Genomic DNA, 14,419 nt, shown 5'->3' with positions numbered 1-14,419 from the left:
TCTTTATACAGTCTAGCTGGGGGAGTGTCTTCAATAGGAACTAGCTACTGTACACAATGAACACAGTGGCACTGGCAAAACAAACAATTGGTCACATTGAATTGGAATCCTAAGTCCTTTCTCAACCAAGGTCATGTGAGTGTGTAAGGGTGACAGACTCATTATAGTAGCTACAACAGTAGCCAGCTAACATGCTGAGAAACATGTATGTGTCCAGTTGCAGGTGGTGCATTTTAATTTAGAAAATGCTATGTTGTAAAAAATATATATACAGTACCATTCAAGGGTTTTTGTTTATTCATACTATTTTCTACATTGTAGAATAATACTGAAGACATCAAAAGTATGACATAACATATTTAATCATGTAGTAACCCAAAAAGTGTTAAACAAATCAAAATATATTTGAGATTCTTCAAAGAATCTCAGTTGAAACCAGGAGTCATCCGTGAAGAGCACACTTCTTTAGCATGCCAGTGGCAATCGAAGGTGAGCATTTCCCCACTGAAGTCGGTCACGATGCCGAACTGCAGTCAGGTCAAGACCCTGGTGAGGACAATGAGCATGCAGATGAGATTCCCTGAGATGGTTTCTGACGGTTGGTGCAGAAATTCTTTGGTTGTGCAAACCCAGTTTCATCAGCTGTCCGGGTGGCTGGTCTCAAACGATCCCGCAGGTGAAGAAGCCGAATGTGGAGGTCCTGGGCTGGGGTGGTTACACATGGTCTTTTGTTGTGAGGCCAGTTGGATGTATGCCAAATTCTCCAAAAACGATGTTGGTAGAGAAATTAACATGGAGTGCTGCACCAGATGACCTGGCCTCCACCATCACCCGACCTCAAACCAATTGAGATGGTTTGGACCGCAGAGTGACGGAAAAGCAGCCAACAACGCTCAGCATATGTGGGAACTCCTTCAAGACTGTTGGAAAAGCATTCCAGGTGAAGCTGGTTGAGAGAATGCCAAGAGTGTGCAAAGCTGTCATCAAGGCAAAGGGTAGCTACTTTGAAGAATTTAAAATACTACACGATTCCATATGTGTTATTTCATCGTTTTGATGTCTCGTCTTTGGCCACATTCACATGCCAAACAAAAACAACTTAATGATTAGTTGACAATAGAGCCTCCCACAATGCAGGCGATAGCTGCTGGATGAAGTAGGTGAAGATCAAATACAGAAACTTGTAGTCAACTGCAGTCAAAACTTTGACCTTTGATCACATGATTTTTGTCAAGTTCGTGCAATGTAGTCTGACCATTTTTATCCCCATAATGCAACACACTTTGAAAGACAGTGACTAACGATGGTCACCGACTTAACAAAAGTGATCCGCTCGAAAGCGCAATTTTCAAAAATAGAAGGCAATCGGAAGGAGGCAAGATCAAGTGGGACAACTGAACAACAGGCACAACGATTTCCACTAGTTACCACAATCTCAGAGTAACAATTGGCTGTATCGTAAAACTGTTGCTTTTATGGTAGGTTATTCATAAGGTTAGCAGTGTGGTCAAGGTTAGGTTCAAAATCACATTTTAAGATAAGCAACTGTAGAAATAAGCAGGGTTTATGACTTTGTGCCTGTGCTAACTAGTGACGACCATGCACAACTCCGATATAAAGTGTTTTTCCTCAAAGTTGCCGGGATTTCACGAGTCCTACTTATATCAGTACACTTGTAACAACCTAATTTTTGTTAACCAAATTCGACACTCATTGACCTCCATACAAAAACTCCTTGCTTGGTTGCCAAACACCAAAATCATGGGCATTCATATGGAGTTGGTCACCCCTTTGCTGCTATAACAGCCTCCACTCTTTTGGGAAGGCCTTCCACTAAATGTTGAAACATTGCTGCGAGGACTTGTTTCCATTCAGCAACAAGAGCATTAGTGAGGTTGTGCACTGATGTTAAGAGATCAGTGGCGTTCCAATTCATCCCAAAAGTGTTCAATGAGGTTGAGGCCAGGGCCCATGTGCAGACGAGTCAAGTTCTTGTGCACCGATCTTGACAAACCGTTTCTGTATGGACCTCGCTTTGTGCACAGGGGTATTGTCATGCTGAAACAGAAAAGGGCCTTCCCCAAACTGTTGCCACAAAGTTGGAAGCACAGAATCGTCTAAAATGACATTGTATGTTGTAGCATTAAGATTTCCCTGGAACTAAGAGGACTAGCCCAAACCATGAAAAACAGCCCCAGACCGTTATTCCTCCTCCACCAAAAATTACAGTTGGCACTATGCATAGCGAAAGGTAGCGTTCTCCTGGCATTCGCCAGACCCAGATTTGTCTGTCAGACTGCCAGATGGTGAAGCGTGATTATCACTCCAGAAAACGCAGTGTCCAGTTGCAGGTGGTAAGTTTGAATTTAGAAAATGCGGTTATAAAAATAAATCCATTATTTGCTCCATGAAGTAATCCAATAATGTGTATGCCACCATCTTGTCTATTTCAAATCTTCTCCCGAAAGGAAGAGGCGAAGCGAGAGGGACAATTGGGCCAAAAATCTGTCTTATTTCTTTTCTTTTTTTTTCGTTCACCAAGTGAGGAGTTTTTGTATGGTCAATGAGTGTCGAATTTGGTTATTAAAAAAAATGTAATGGCTTATTTGTCTAATGTGGCTTATTTGATTGAATGGAAGTTTCGTAATGATTAGGTTGTTACAAGTGTACTAATATAAGTAGGACAAGTGACATCCCGGCAACTTTGAGGAAAAACACTTTATATCGGAGTTGTGCCTGGTCGTCACTAGTTACCACAGACACAAAGTCATAAACCCCGCTTATTTCTACAGTTGCTCTTGTTCTACGAACATGTGTCCACATACTTTTGGTCATGTAGTGTACATGTTTGGCTGAATCGAGAACAAAGAAAGAATTGCCAATACCAGCTTAGAAGAAAAATAAGGAGACGTTTTGCATAGGCAAACCTGTAACATCCAGTTATGGATAAAAACATATTTGGTTACATCACATTGGCTGGTGTACAATCTGTAGCTAGGAAATACCTATGATGAATAGCATGGAATGGAAGCATCAAAAATCACCCGCATTTATAAAAGGTATCATCATTACTGGTAGCCTAACATTAGCAACTTCATCCAATATTTTATGGGGCAAGCCTATATTGTAAATGAAAATAATGAATTTGGATTTCAATTTAGGGGTTAAAATTGAAGGTGCCCTATGTGTCCCAAGCACTAAAGGCAGTCTCCCAATCGCTGTAGCTAGTTAGCTAGCTATATAGTGGTCTATTCGTATTTAGTCTAACGTTATTTCATTGACGCATTTTGATACTGACCTTGAACATGGAATGGGTGATGGAGTTCAAATTGGGTCTGCAGGTGGCAGATATATTTTTCAATAATAAATTCTCCGCTCTTGACAATACTTTGAGGGCCGCCATGTTTTTGGAGCTAACCACCAGTCTTCAAAATGATGAGCAACGTGGGCTACCGGGCGTTTGTGTTGTGTTGTGTTGTGTGTGATCCCAGCTGGTTAAATGACACTGAAACTAGAAGGGTGTACGGGGCGGGGCTAGCGGAGGAGAGACAGAGGCTCGGCGAAGCTCATTACAATTTAACCGTTTCGCTGCTAGCCACTCATGGGTCCGAGTGCTGCGGGCTTTTGTTCTAGCCTAGCCCATATGCTATCAACCGATTTAAACATAACTATTCATTTTGTTATACATGTTCTTGGCTGGAACAAGCCATCACTGTGGGTTCCCTAAAACAGCATTGACTGCACTATATAAATGCAATCGCCAAGAACATAATTATATGCAATTGACAGAGTGGACAAATCCATGGATATATTTGGAGCAAACATGTCGTGGATCAAAGTGCCGCAGAAAAATCAAATAAAGACCTTTCATCACGTGAATAATCATAGCGTCACGTGACAGTGTATTTAGTCATGGCGGACGACTGCAGACGACAGGGGTTTGAGCTGGAGAGAAGGATTTTTGAGTTGGACAATAAGTGCGCCAGTCTCAGAACTGAGAAACAAGGTATGTGGTACGCGAAGTTACAGTGATCAAGAAAGGTAATGTCGCGTTGATGCACCTCGTGTTCAGTTGAAAGCTATTTTCCGCTAGCTAGCTAAATTCGCTAGTGCTACCTAATTAATACCATGTACACTTGTCCAATGTCGTAGCTAATTACTATACTAATCGAACGTAGCAGGCGTAAAAAGACCGCGTTACTTCGTTGGTCACCTTGGTATTGCAAAAACCCTAAACCATAGTTATGACACAGTATACGTTTGCTAGATAACTAGCTAGCTTGGTGGGTTTGCTGGGCTACGTAGCTAACGTGATTTAGCTAGTTAAGTTAGCTTTAGCGAGCAAGCTTGGTAGCTAATTCTGTACTAGGTAACGTTTAGTTAGGTATCGTCTAGCTAACAGCTTTAACTTAATGTCGACAAAGATACTGTCGAGCTATGGTCCATTTATAATGTACTTTTCGACACATTCAATGCCTATACTAGTATTGTAGCTAGATTGCACAATGCCCTTTAACGTTAGTTTAACTAACAACTTCAACATAACCCATCGACTTGCCACAAACAGCGATGTTCTCCTGTTCAGATCCGCTGAATCAAGAGAAACCGTTAGCTAACGTTAACTATTTGGCCGCAGAAACCGTGCACATCACCCCGGGCCCTACCCAACGTTACTGGTTCAAGCTGTTTTCTAACTAGTCTATTCTTAAATACTGCTATGCTGAATGGATTAACTAGCCTAACACGGTTCACGTATTCCACGTTGTGTAGTTCGTTTTCACGGCCAATTATCCAATTTAAATTACTACCATCTCTCTGATTTCGACATTATGGACCTGCATACACTACTGATTCTGGTGAAATAAAATGAGTGTCTCTAAACGAATGTTTAATATGTGATACGAGTAATACTTAGTCTACACTGTCATAGCCTAGAGACCGTTGTACACGGTTTTTTACAGACTAAATCAAGGGGGAATTTCCTTACATTCTATGCCACTCTCTGAAACGACTTTGTAAAGTCCTAGATATGATCGGTCTTTATGATGACTAACACTTTAATTGATACATTGAACTCTGTAAACATGAGAGGCACTGTTTACATATAGGCCTGTAATATGTTCTTAACATACTTTATTTTCTCCTAGATGATGACTATTTACAGAATGCTTCTGCGATACTAGACAAGTTGAAAAGCTTTTACAGACAAGGGGGAGAGAGTAGCAGTCTGCCTAAACTGCTTCAGGATTACACTCAGGTATTGCAGTTCATTAAATATAATTGTTCTAGATAGATTCTAGACTAAATGTTTTAGGCTAGGTGTAGATTCAAATGTTGTTATTAAATTCCCTACATATCTGATAAAGGAAATTGTTACCATTCTGTTTTGGTGAGATATATAGCATGCTCAGGCTGGATCACAAGACTAGCAAATTCCCCCAAATGTCTCTGTCTGCACAGAATGTTCCACCTGCTGTTTGAAATTGGATGATAGTACTCAATTGTATTAAGTTGTCATACAATGATGTGAGCTTAAATTAGCCTGAAGGTGTGAGAGCGCATACACACTTCTGTCCTTGATGCTGGAAGTTTCAACTGACCAGTGTCCTCTGACTATGTTCACACATTTTTAAATGTATTCTTCCTCACTGCCTAGAAGCAACTCAATCACTGATCTGTTAGTGAATGCAATGTTTTCATCCTTTCACCTGTCAGACCATAGAAGATCAGTTACTACTTTCAAAGATGAAAGGACAGAATGATGAACAAAAAAGTAGTGGGGCTAGGCCACAAATATGGAAATCAGAAGAATCCAAAAGATTTGAATGTTAATTTCAAAGTACAGTGATAAACCGTGACTTGACACATTTGCTACAGACATTGACAACTTCCAACCCACAGTCTGAGTTATCCACATCATCCCCACCCACCATAACCAACATAGGTTGGTGACAAGAGTCAGGTGGAGAGAGAGATTTTCTTGCACCCTTTGCCTAATTGATGGAAGAATTGGCCAACAGCTTGTGGACAAATCTAGGCTCTACAAAAAGTCTGCAGTTCACCTGCATTAGAGTTGAAGGTGGCATGTGATACCTGTCAAATGTTAACCAAAAATTGATCAATTAATACGGTGAATAAGCACACCAGACCTCAATGGATGAATTGCACAACTATAATTGTCAAATCATATTTGTGTTAAAGTGAAGAATGAGTCGAGTGTGTATTGTTCTGTGTGTAGGTGATCCTGGACATCACGTTCTATGAGGAGAACAAGCTGGTGGACCAGGAGTTCCCAGAGGACTGCTCGCCATTTAAGATCCAACAGCTGCTGCAGGACCTCACAGAGCCAGAGGTGTTGGCAGGGAGGCTGGCACCGGCCCAAGAGGTGTGTGCAAGAGATTCATCCCATCATGAAGGGCAATGCAAGTGCCAAGGTCCTCATATGCACAGAGTATTTAGTTCACTAGTTAGCAATTTGTTATTCTTCAATAACACAAACTCTAAAGCACATCGGGGGGAGGAAAATGGGTTTATTCAAAGAGGTCAAATCATACAGGGCAGTAGATGGTCATTCTCCCCTGTCCTCAGTGATGCTCTGTAAGGGGTTCTCTCCAGTGATTTATCTCGCAACAGAACAGAGGAACAGCATGTAGTTATAAGACCCATCCCTAGCCTGTGGTTGACCAATTAGAATTCCTTGTAATAATACTAGCCAATGGCCAAATAACAAATATCCTATTTCAGAAGACATAGTCCTCACATGTCTCTGAACCATTGATCAATAATTCCCTATTACAGAAAAAAACACTTTACATTGATCATTAGTTCTATTCTTGTACTCTTGTCTCTGCGTTGTGTATTTAGCGTCCAAATATTATTACACACACACTATTGTCAACTGACAGCTCTCCCTGTTCCAGGTGCAGTCAGTCTTGGGGCTAGAGGTGTTGGAATGCCTCTACTGGAGACGTGGAGCACTGCTCTACATGTACTGCCACACCCTCCACCAACGCAAGCAGTGGATCAAGAAGAACAAGGCCACTTTCCTCAAGGTAGGGGCACTTCCACTCATTTGGCCAACATCTAACTTGATATAGCAAGTATGACTTGAATTTCAGTGCTCCTACCACTAGCAGAGTGCCGGTTATTCATTCTCAGTTTGTCTTTTTTCAGTGTCTTCAGGAGGGTGTACGCTACCTGATGAGGATGCTGCAGGTGAGGAACTCTGTGAAGCTCAACGACGGGGTGGTGTTTCATGACTCTGCTACCGCCAACTTCCTGGCTGAAGGTATGCATCATTGGATTGTTATGGCTTGTTTTTTAATATTGTGCCAATGTTACACATTTGTTTAGTTGACATTATCAAGACAACCTTTTTCTTTACTGGATTTATATTACATCCTTGTTTTGTTGACTTCTTTTTTTCAAGGGATGAGAAATTGTCTGATTTTGTTTTTCCAACAGGCATTTTTTCAGACACCCACCTGTTGACGATGATGTACATCGGGGAGATGTGTTTCTGGGCAGTGAAGTACGAGGACTGCAGCGTTGATTCCACAGAACGCAAAGAGGACCGGCTCCACTTCCGGGACATTGGGACACAGATCCTGCACAAATACGTGCTGGCCTGTGAGGGTCCTCTTCAGGGCCAGGGCTGGAACACTGAGAATGCCAAGGAGATCCTTAGTATCTTACAGTGAACGGCTCTGTGTACAAGTTGCCCATAGGGACTGATATTGGATCAGATGCTCAAACTCCAAATTGTAATGCTACGCATTAAGAGAGGGGGAGGGGGAAATCTGACCTTAGATCAGTTTCTATGAGGAACTTTTTCCCGTTCTGAAAGGCTCCGGCTGAAATAGGTGGGCAAGGTTGGGGAAGAATGAAGGGGCAAGGGTATGGAGGGATGTTAACAAAATTTTATTCTCCGTGTCTCCTGAAAGAAGCACTTATCTTCCAGATTCTGGACTGTTGGACAGGCATGTGTTATGCTCTGAGAATGTGGTAGAATAATAATATTAAAAGATTAAGAAAATAACACATTGTTACAAAAAATAAAACAAAGATTGTTTGAAGATTAATGATAATCCACCTGGTAATGAGACATCGCACAGCAACTGTTTTTATTTATTTGTTTTTATTTTTTTAAATTAATTGCATTTATATAAATATATATTAAAAAAGTTAAGGTGGGGAATACACAGAGTTGGAGACTGATGGATTCATGAACATTTTCGAGTATGTACAGTTTTGTTTAAGATATCAGCTTTGTAATATGCTACTTCTTTTTTTTCTCACTTATAAAACACACTTTTTTTGCCCACACTTTGACAAGGAGTAATGTCCCAGTGATGGAAACTTTGATATTTTGATAGTATGCATTTAAATGGAGAATCTCTGTGGTGTTCGTTTTGAAGGAAAATGTTTTTCATTTAATTTTATGTCGTCATTGAAAATAAATACTGTATGTTGGTTTCAAAATGAGTTGTGAAACGTATTGCGCTGTATAACTACAATAACCACAATGCACCTCTTTCACGCCAACAACAAGGAAGTGGGCGAACTACCAACTACAAGAAACGTCAGCTTCGTTGTCAACTTCACTTTTCGCAGTAGTTAGCACCCTATTTGAGCTTTTATAAATGTTTAGCACATAGAAGACAGCGCAGACGCATTATCATTCTTACCAAATCAAAAGCAAGATGTCAGGGAAAAGTCAGAGCGACGAATCTGTAGTTATACGAAGTCTCAGACATTTCCGTGAGAAGTACTTCAATGCAAGGAAAAACGTCAGTGATCAGGCGCATGCAGCAGAAGTCACCAGTGAAGATGCACCGCCGGGATTTTTGGACTGTTTACCCGTAAGATACAGGCCTTATAAACGCCAGTTGGCTACTTCACAAGATTATATTTTTTTGTTGTGGGGATCAAATGAGAAATGCCATAACATGCTGTGAGTATAGGGCAAGTAACGTGGAATATTTTTATTTATCGGACATTTGATAAATGTACTGGTCATCCTTATGCATTGGGTGGGTAACCTATTAATCAAATGTATTTATATAGCACAGTGCTGTACAGAAACCCAGCCTAAAACCACAAACAGCAAGCAATGCAGGTGTAGAAGCACGGTAGCTAGGAAAAACTCCCTAGAAAGGAAGAAACCTAGAGAGGAACCAGGCTATGAGGGGTGGCCAGTCCTCTTCTGGCTGTGCCGGATGGAGATTATAACAGAACATGGCCAAGATGTTCAAATGTTCATAAATGACCAGCATGGTCAAATAATAGTAATCACAGTGAACAGGTCAGTGTTCCATAGCCGCAGGCAGAACAGCCAGGTGGACTGGGGACAACAAGGAGTCATCGTGCCAGGTAGTCCTGAGGCATGGTCCCAGGGCTCAGGTCCTCCAAGAGAGAGAGAGAGAGAAAGAAAGAATTAGAGAGCATACTTAAATTCACACAGGACACTGGATAAGACAGGATAAATACTCCAGCTATACCCGACACATAAACTACTGCAGGATAAATACTGTTTGGCCAGAGCCTTTCTAATTGGACCAGTTCAGGTAGTCCTAGTCCATTTTCTTTCGTTTGGTGGTGCCTATGAATGTTTGGTGAATATGACCCTGATGTGTAGACTCATCAAAACAGTCGTATGCACCATCATCAACCAGCAGATTCAATACTTTCAATACTCTCCTCCTTCTCTCCCCATCTCTCTCACTACAGGTGGACCTACAGTTCCTGATCATGACCCTGCTGTCTCCTGTGGACCTCTGTCGTCTGGGGGCCACTAGTAGCTACTGGAGGGCTATGGTCAGAGACCCTTTACTATGGAGATACTTTCTGGTCAGGGACATGCCTAAATGGCCCTCCATCAACCATGTGACCATGCCCCGGTTAGAGGCCTTACACACCCCTCTGTGTGTGGGGGAGAAGGAGATGGAGGAGCCAGGTCATGACTTCATGACAGAGTAGGTACTGGTCTGAAACTCTGGTATTGGAATCCATGAGGAAGACAAGGATTTACTGTGATATTTGGTCATCTTACATAAGTTGAATGCACTGACTGATGCTCTGGACAAGAGTGTCTGCTAAATGACAAAAATGTAAGTAATGAAGCCTTGTCGAATGCATATATAGTTTAGTACCCAGGCTATGGAAAGATTGTGAAGGCATTTGGTTGGTAGATTGATTTTCCAGGAGGCCATATAAGTCAGACTTGTCAAGACATTTTGCTTGAGTCATTGGTCGTCCAAATGTATTAGTCACTCACTTCAGCAATGGAACTGTCCCTCCCTGCCTACCTAAGTAATAATTGCCTGTCTCTTCTTAGTTATCTAAAGGGCTACCCAGCCTGCAGACAGCAATGGTTTCCCCAGAGGCCGCCATACAGCGTTGTGACTTCCTTCCTCCAGTCGCTGGTGCCCACCGCCACTGAGCCGCGCTACGCCATGTTTGGCCCCGGCATGGAACAGCTGGATGTCTCCATGGTGACCAAGCTCATGCACACCCCAGATGTGCTCCTTGTAGCAGGGATACCCCAGAGACAGATCAATGGTGGGTTACCCACTGTCCTCTCTGATCCATCCTTTTACAGGGTGAACCTCCTCGAGACTTTCTGTTGCAGGCGAAAGCAAAATCAGAGTTACAATAAACATGTTTATTGTAATCCACAGTTACAATAAACATCCACCATATTGGTGTTACCTGAATTGTATTTGCTTACAATAATCTCAAAAGTTGAATGCTGAATAGGTAAGTTAGGTACAGTACATGGCGAACCGTAGTAAAACCATCCGGCACTAGTACTGACCAACCAGAAGCAGTTGCCAAGTTCTGTGCTGTGGTGGGCGGCCGACCTAAAGCCTTTGTTTCTTTGGGGGGCTCACCAACTAAACAAAACCAATGTTGTTTTTTCCAGGTATTGGATCTGGGATTAGTTACGTGTACAAAAACCAGCACAAATTCAACATTCTGACTCTCTACTCAACCAACAGGTTAGTGTTATCACTATTGTCCTCCTATGACTGATAAGGGATGTAGAGTTACCATTCTAGGTATTGCAATGGCGCTCATGTGCATGCGTGTGTGTATATGTCTACCATTACCCGTTGTGGTTGTATGTACAGGGCAGAGAGGGAGAGAGCCCGCATGGAACAGCAGAGTGTCAGCAACAAACTCTTCATCCAGGAGGGAAGGGACCAATCAGGACACCCACATTTTAGCCCCACCCCTCAGGTCCAGGAAGTGTGTCAGGCGGTGGATGGGTTCATCTATGTGGCCAACGCAGAGCCAGGAAGAGGTAATAGCAAGATTCCATTACATTCCTCATACTTGCTCCTATTCCTAGGGCCTTGTTGTCTCCTTGCAGGCTTTTTGGTCATTTAGCAGATGCTTACTCTTTATTCGTGACACAATGTAATCGCGATTTTCTGTATTTCAATCTCATTTTGTATGACTGTATGTGGCATGCCGTGTATTTAGAAATGACGCAGCTGTTTATGGCAACATCTCTACTATTGCCCTGTGAAAATGTTACCATATGATGTGTCTGTCTCCTATTAGGTGATGATGGGGAGGTGGAGTGGGCTCAGATCCAGGCATTGGTGGACCCTGCCTTAGGCTCATCCTCCAGACCCCTCCTGGTCCTGTCCTGTGTGTCCAGAGAGGAACCAGACCAGATCAGAACCACCAGCTCCAATAGTACCAGAACCCCCTGTGTGGATATGGCTCAGAGACTCTGCCTGCCCATGCTGCCCAACCCCTGGATGGTGAGTCAGTGTCTGTCTCTGTCTGTCTGGTCTGGTCTGGTCTTGTCTCTGTAGTGTGTCTGTCTTGTCTCTGTAGTGTGTCTGTCTTGTCTTTGTGAAATACCCTTTATATTTGGCCATGTCTCTTTCCAGGTTCAGGACACAGTAGCAGAGTCTCTGTCTGGTGTCTTAGATGGGATCTCCTGGCTGCTGGGGTGTTCTGGTCTCAGGCTGTAACTACCTGTCCAAGGAAAAACCTTCAGGACCGAAACAACACACTAAAGAACCGGCACAAATGCTTCTGAAGGAATGTTTTCCCTCTGATGTGCCTTGTTTCAATGAATCACATAAAAAAAAGTTATTATTGGGTAAATACAGTGTATTGTTTTTTGCCAATAGTGGGTTGTACACAAATAAAACATACGTTTTAACTGTAGCTATGGTACTGTAATTTATATTACAAAGATTAATGAATGGTTTTGATATTACTACTACTGTGTACTTTAGAATCATATTGAATTATATTTTTTGGTACCTTTTATTTAGGGAAATCATGCAGTTATTCATCTGTTTCTTTCATATAATTGATGGAATTTTATACTACGAAATGTGCATTGTTTTATTTTCTTTAATTATTCATATGGTTATTTACCCCTCTATAAGTTGTTATAAAGGAACTGAAAATACATGCATGTTTATGTACCTCAGTGAAGTGTTGTTTCTTTCAGGACTGTGAGTTTGGAGTACATGTGGAATAGTCCACTGTTTACCAAATGGTGTGCTGTGGCCGATTTTGTTTTCGGTTGTTGTTAAAGACCACGTTTTGTTTATTCATTGTGTCAAAGTAGAATTCCAAAAGCTTTTGGTGGGTCACAGCACAGAAACAGTGGTGAGCTGAGTGTGTGGAACAGACAGGCATTTGCTCTAGTTCATCTTATTTGTCTAAAGTGGCTTCCAACCCTTTTCATTTCTTCTTTTATCTGCACCAATGTAATATATATATATATATATATATATATATATATATATATATATATAGTATATAATTCAAAAGTTTGGGGTCACTTAGAAATGTCCTTGTTTTTGAAAGAAAAGCATAATTTTTGTCCATTAAAATAATATCAAATTGATCAGAAATACAGTGTAGACATTGTTAATGTTGTAAATCACTATTGTAGCTGGAAATGGCAGATTTCTTTATGGAATATCTACATAGGCATACAGAGGCCCAATATCAGCAACCATCACTCCTGTGTTCCAACGGCACGTTATGTTAGCTAATCAAAGTTCATCATTTTTAAAGGCTAATTGATCATTAGAAAACCCTTTTGCAATTATGTTAGCACAGCTGAAAACGGTTGTTTTGATTAAAGAAGGAATAAAACTGGCCTTTAGACTAGTTGAGAATCTGGAGCATCAGCATTTCTGGGTTCGATTACAGGCTCAAAATGGCCAGAAACAAATAACTTTATTTTGAAACTCGTTTACATACACTTAGGTTGGAGTCATTAAGACTCATTTTTCAACCACTCCACAAATTTCTTGTTAAAACAAACTATAGTTTTGGTAAGGGCATCTACTTTGTACATGACACTAGTAATTTATGCAAACAATTGTTTACAGACAGATTATTTCACTTATAATTCACTGTATCACAATTCCAGTGGGTCAGAAGTTTACACACACTAAGTTGACTGCGCCTTTTAACAGCTTGGAAAATTCCAGAAAATGATGTCATGGCTTTAGGAGGTTCTGATAGGCTAACTGAAATAATTTGAGTCAATTGGAGGTGTACCTGTGGATGTATTTCAAGACCTACCTTCAAACTCATTGCCTCTTTATTTGACATGGGAAAATCAAAAGAAATCAGCCAAGACCTCAGAAAAAAAAATTGTAGACCTCCACAAGTCTGGTTCATCCTTGGGAGCAATTTCCAAACGCCTGAATATGCCACATTCATCTGTACACACAATAGTGTGCAAGTATAACCACCATGGGACCACGCATCCATCATACCGCTCAGGAAGGACAGGCGTTCTGTCTCCTAGAGATGAACGTACTTTGGTGCGAAAAGTGCAAATCAATCCCAGAATAACAGGAAAGGACCTTGTGAAGATGCTGGAGGAAACAGGTACAAAAGTATCTATATCCACAGTAAAACGAGTCCTATATTGAAATAACCTAAGAGGGTGCTCAGCAAGGAAGAAGCCACTGCTCCAAAACCACCATAAGAAAAGCCAGACTATGGTTTGCAACTGCACATGGGGACAAAGATCGTTCTTTTTGAGGAAATGTCCTCTGGTCTGATTAAACAAAAATAGAACTGTTTGACCATAATGACCATCGTTATGTTTGGAGAAAGAAGGGGGCTTGCAAGCTGAAAAACACAGAACTTGAAGCACGGGGGTGGCGGCATCATGTTGTGGGAGTGCTTTGCTGCAGGAGGCATCATGAGGGAGGAAAATGATGTGGATATATTGAAGCAACATCTAAAGACATCAGTCAGGAAGTTAAAGATTGGTCACAAATGGACCTTCCAAAGGGACAATGACCCCAAGCATTCTTCCAAAGTTGTGGCAAAATGGCTTAAGGACAACAAAGTCAAGGTATTGGAGTGGCCATTACAAAGCCCTGACCTCAATCCTATAGAAACTTTGTGGGCAGAA

At 41.5% G+C, this 14,419-nt stretch overlaps 2 protein-coding genes across 4 annotated transcripts in view; one reads left to right on the top strand and one right to left on the bottom strand.

The window, feature by feature from the left end:
* oxct1a (3-oxoacid CoA transferase 1a) overlaps window positions 1-3,518 on the bottom strand; it is a 108,677-nt gene extending 105,159 nt beyond the window's left edge. The window contains exon 1 of the mRNA XM_020475269.2: window positions 3,299-3,518. Within this exon, the coding sequence (XP_020330858.1) occupies window positions 3,299-3,403 (105 nt within the window). The 5' untranslated portion in view covers window positions 3,404-3,518. The remainder of the gene's footprint in view (window positions 1-3,298) is intronic.
* A 90-nt stretch (window positions 3,519-3,608) lies between these two features.
* LOC109883211 (UPF0600 protein C5orf51 homolog) lies at window positions 3,609-12,651 on the top strand. Of its 3 annotated transcripts, XM_020475258.2 has the most exons (10): window positions 3,609-4,006; window positions 5,148-5,257; window positions 6,239-6,385; window positions 6,921-7,052; window positions 7,174-7,288; window positions 7,465-8,861; window positions 9,730-11,000; window positions 11,133-11,305; window positions 11,569-11,774; window positions 11,907-12,651. In XM_020475258.2, the coding sequence occupies exons 1-6, from the start codon at window positions 3,913-3,915 to the stop codon at window positions 7,698-7,700; spliced, it is 834 nt and encodes a 277-aa protein (XP_020330847.1). In that variant the 5' UTR covers window positions 3,609-3,912; the 3' UTR covers window positions 7,701-8,861; window positions 9,730-11,000; window positions 11,133-11,305; window positions 11,569-11,774; window positions 11,907-12,651. The 3 variants fall into 3 exon arrangements, with proteins under 3 accessions (XP_020330847.1, XP_020330831.1, XP_031662273.1); XM_020475242.2 differs by lacking the exons at window positions 3,609-4,006; window positions 5,148-5,257; window positions 6,239-6,385; window positions 6,921-7,052; window positions 7,174-7,288 and having other exon boundaries at window positions 8,537-8,861; window positions 9,730-9,974; window positions 10,337-10,560; window positions 10,925-11,000; XM_031806413.1 differs by lacking the exons at window positions 3,609-4,006; window positions 5,148-5,257; window positions 6,239-6,385; window positions 6,921-7,052; window positions 7,174-7,288 and having other exon boundaries at window positions 8,538-8,861; window positions 9,730-10,109; window positions 10,337-10,560; window positions 10,925-11,000.
* The last annotated feature ends 1,768 nt before the right edge of the window (window positions 12,652-14,419 follow it).

Source organism: Oncorhynchus kisutch, linkage group LG3 (assembly GCF_002021735.2).
Source record: "Oncorhynchus kisutch isolate 150728-3 linkage group LG3, Okis_V2, whole genome shotgun sequence".
NCBI lineage: Eukaryota > Metazoa > Chordata > Actinopteri > Salmoniformes > Salmonidae > Oncorhynchus > Oncorhynchus kisutch.
The sequence above is the reverse complement of the archived record's forward strand: the minus strand, read 5'-3'. Positions and strand labels throughout refer to the sequence as shown.